This window comes from Morone saxatilis, unplaced genomic scaffold (genome assembly GCF_004916995.1).
Source record: "Morone saxatilis isolate NCDOM2014 unplaced genomic scaffold, NCSU_SB_2.0 Contig4, whole genome shotgun sequence".
NCBI classification, from domain to species: domain Eukaryota; kingdom Metazoa; phylum Chordata; class Actinopteri; family Moronidae; genus Morone; species Morone saxatilis.
Window position 1 is genome coordinate 12,573,039 of NW_023339984.1, and position 3,854 is coordinate 12,576,892.

General features: G+C 39.7%; 1 protein-coding gene across 1 annotated transcript in view; it reads left to right on the forward strand.

Annotated features, from left to right (window-relative positions):
* cunh20orf27 (chromosome unknown C20orf27 homolog) overlaps positions 1-3,535 on the forward strand; it is a gene marked incomplete in the record, with an annotated part of 28,804 nt that extends 25,269 nt beyond the window's left edge. The window contains 1 exon segment of the mRNA XM_035675244.1: positions 1,274-3,535. Coding sequence (XP_035531137.1) covers positions 1,274-1,374 — 101 coding nt within the window.
* Positions 3,536-3,854: the final 319 nt, after the last annotated feature.

Here is a 3,854-nt window from a genome sequence, read left to right on the forward strand (position 1 = left end):
GTCGCACTAGTGACGTACAAAAATTAAAAAAGAAAAGTTTTTTAATTTTTTGGGGGGGGTTTAAACTGCTCCACTGTAAGAAGTTCCTTAATAAAAGTGTTAATTGTACATTTTAAACTCAGAGTGAACGCATTATTCACCAAAACTGATGTCCATGAGTCAGTATGAAAGAGAACCGAAGAGGTTGATCGGTTTGTAACAGTGCAGAGTGAATACTTTTAACTCCTGTGATCGTGCTCTGCAGCGTTTGGGACTGACGGCCTCTGAATGGGAAGCTCCTGCATCCCCGGATAGGAGGGCCTTGAACCGCATGTAATCTGATACTCCCATATAGGAGGGGGTTTAGGGGGAAGTGCTGCCCTAAATGGAGCGTCTCCGTCAGTTCTTTCACCCGTGTTGTGTGTGCACACTGCATGGATTATATTCCTGCAGTCTGCAGCCGATATTTGACTGAACCAAACCCTGTCACTTACTTTCAGATGTAGTGTTACAATAAAGAAAGGATCACGTCAGTTTTTAAGCCTCACAGAGCTTCATTTCAGCCAAAAGTCAGCTGATCTTCTCCAGCTTATTCAAAATGCTGCCACAGGTTGTTTATTTCAGAGCACTTTGCAACCGTGTTTAGAAAAGTGATGATCCTTTTCCCGCTTTATGAACTTTTTAAGGAACCTTTTAGGAACTAGCTAACCTTGATCATTAATTGCAGTTTTATCACTTAAAGTGCTTTTCATTTCTTAATAGTAGACACTAATGACTGTAGTGTACAAACATTAATCCCACTGCTGCTAATAATGAGCACTCGTGGTTGTTGTGCAATATGTTTCCCCTTTTGTTCATTTACATAAGCATATAAATATTCATCTTATTGTTTTTAATATTGTCTCTGATTGATCGTAATGAAGTTGGTTGGGGTTTTATTAAAGAGAGGAGGCAAGCACTTACTTCCTTACTTCTTCCTTTTTTGGAGCTTGAGATGTGCCATAACACTTTCTACCCACGTAGGAGTGTTGTGGTGGCAGATTTCCACTGAATGAACAATACAGGTCACTAACTACAGGCCAGGGTAGCAGACTGTTGTTGTTATTCCTGGACTGGTCGTATCTCCTTATAACGGATATTAAAAAACTGGATGGTGGACTAGAATGGTATCAGAGTTGTAATGCAGGTGGTATCTGATGCTAGTGTACTTGTATAGACGTCCAGTCACTTTGTCTGAAAGTGCAGCACCTTGTGTGATTTATTTCTCTCTCTTTTGTCTTTGTCACTTATCTAGATCGTCACCACGGCACACCCATGCTGCTGGAGGGAGTCCGCTGCATCGGGGTGGAGTTGGAATATGACTCCGAACAGAGCGACTGGCAAGGATTTGATTAAAGATTAAGCTCCTGCTCCAGTACACACACTCATATATACACACTCATATATACACACAAACACACACACATAGCGGCCATCATAGAACCGTACACCTACTAAATTAAACACAACACACGTCCTGTCAATTTCCCAAATAGTAACAGCGTACACACACAGATGATTTTTAGTGCCACGTTATGTTTCAAGCGCCGGGTTGTGATTCAGTGTTCAGTTTTGGATTCAGAGGAAGTTAAATTGTTTTGCCTGCTGAAAATAATTTACATACAAAAAATACAAACATTCCTCTGCTGTGACCTTCACACCATCGACAGCATCTGAACGGACGGTTTGTCTATTTGCCACGTCTTTTCTTTCCTCTCTCTCTCACCGTGATGTTGTTAATCTGTACTCTCCTGACTGAACCTCTAGAGGGCGGCAGCGCTCTTTGAATATCAGTGCAGCTCCTTTTCACTGCCTCTTGTGCTCCATTCACTCTTTTCCAAACTGTATCCCAACGTGGATTTAACAGGTGAGGGAGTAAACAAGGGCTTTTTTTTAAAATTAATTAAGTAGCTTGGAATTGAACTTTAGGTAAGCAAAAATAAAAAAATAAATCTGCATAATTCAGGGAGGAAGAGAGGAACTGATTAACAGCATGTAATGTCTCTGTTTAACCTAAAGGGGGGGACTGCAGACCACTGTGTGTAACGCTCCTCCTATCTGAAGGCTGTTTCATGGAGTGTGGTCTACGTTTCTCCATTTAAAGGAAAAATCCAACAATTTCATGAATTGTGTCGCCCCTAGTTACCCCTCAACCTGCCCTGACTACTACTGAATTTGCTCTATTCTGCATTTCCCAGGAAATCCCAAAGAACATGTGTGAACTTATTTCAATAGGAGTATGTGTGGGGGGAAAAAACTGAGAATAATGCCTCTAAACATGTGCTTTTTTTCTGTGGTAGATTCCTCCGGTATGATTATTAAACATTTTTGTTAAATTTTGCATTCAGAAAGAAGCGCTTTGTCTTTTATTATCAGGAACTGATACCAAAATCTGAGGTTTAGGTCCATGTTTTAGGTCTAGCAAACATTTTTCTGCACCGTCCAGCTGCAAATGTTTCATTCATGTTGTTTTGTTTCGCCACTTTTCAGTAAAAGAAGTAAAAAAAGAAGATTTAAACACAGATACAACGCACTGTGCATAGCCGAAAGCTGTTTTAAAGGTGAAAAATCTAACTGAAACAAGTAGTCGATTAGTTGGTTAGTCAGTCAACAAAAAATAATCGATTAATGATGCATTTCTCTGTTTAATTTTTTTGGCTTTTGGACTGACTTTTTTCACTATAGATCCACTAGTCAAGTATCATTAGATTAATCAACAATGAGAATGTTCTTGCATTAGCGCATAAGTGTTTTGAGTGGATTTTTCCTTTAAGAAAACCAGTCCTGCAGAGTTCGGGAAGGATTTTGTTTCTCTTTGTTGGGATTTCATGAAGCCTTCAGAACACACACATTCGACACAAGTGCCTTTCGTTGTACCGTCCTGGTTCTTATTTAGCCTGATGTTGTTTCACCATCCCGTCACATACTGTACCCCCCAGACAAAACACACGGACCAGTGTGGAGCGTCCATAAACATCCAGTGTAACGGCTGCCTCCTCAGTGTTGTTGTTGTTTCCAGTGTTAAATCCCACTTCTTCCATGGCTTGCTTCAAACAGGTGTTCTCACAGTACGATTGCAGATCAGAGAGAGTTGACAGACGCTCTTCTTCATTTACATTTGTACCTAAAGAGAAAGTGCCATGATCTGGTTGCACTGTCGTCTCCCTCTTTCTTTTTTTTTTTTTTTACAAAATCATGACATCTCCTCTGTGTGAATCAACATTTTTTTGTTTTTGTTACACCCGATTGAATACATCAGCCTTAAAGGAAACGATTCTGTGTGTAATTTCTCTACTACGAGCTGTTGGTGTAGTGCAGATTAAATAGATTTATTTGATGTTTGCTTGCGTGTAATACAGGTCAAAGTCCGGTTTGTTTCTTCTTAGTGTAAAAGATGAAGTGCTCAATAGGTTACTGTTTCAAGAATGTAGCAGTTTATTTGTTGATATCTGCTCCCTGTGTGTGTGATTTATATTTTTAATGTCAAAAACTGAATAAAAAATGTGTGTATGTTTGAGTTTTGTCTCTTATTTCCTATCAGTTCACCGCAGGAACACTTGGTGGCAGTCTACGCCGCCGCACTGATGTCACCTGTTACACAAAATATCTTTTTCATGCGGATCCAGTAGAGATCGAAAAAACATTCGGATGCACGATGAACGCATCAGGTGGATGTGAAGAATCGTGGAATTTGGGTTTATTTCAAGATTAACTTGTCTGCCTGTATCTTTGAGCTGTGTAGTTTCACCTCAAGAGCATCAAGTCTGTTCAGTTTTTTAAGAGCAGAAACTATTATCATTTCAACTTACTAGAAAACACTATATTCACTTTAACTC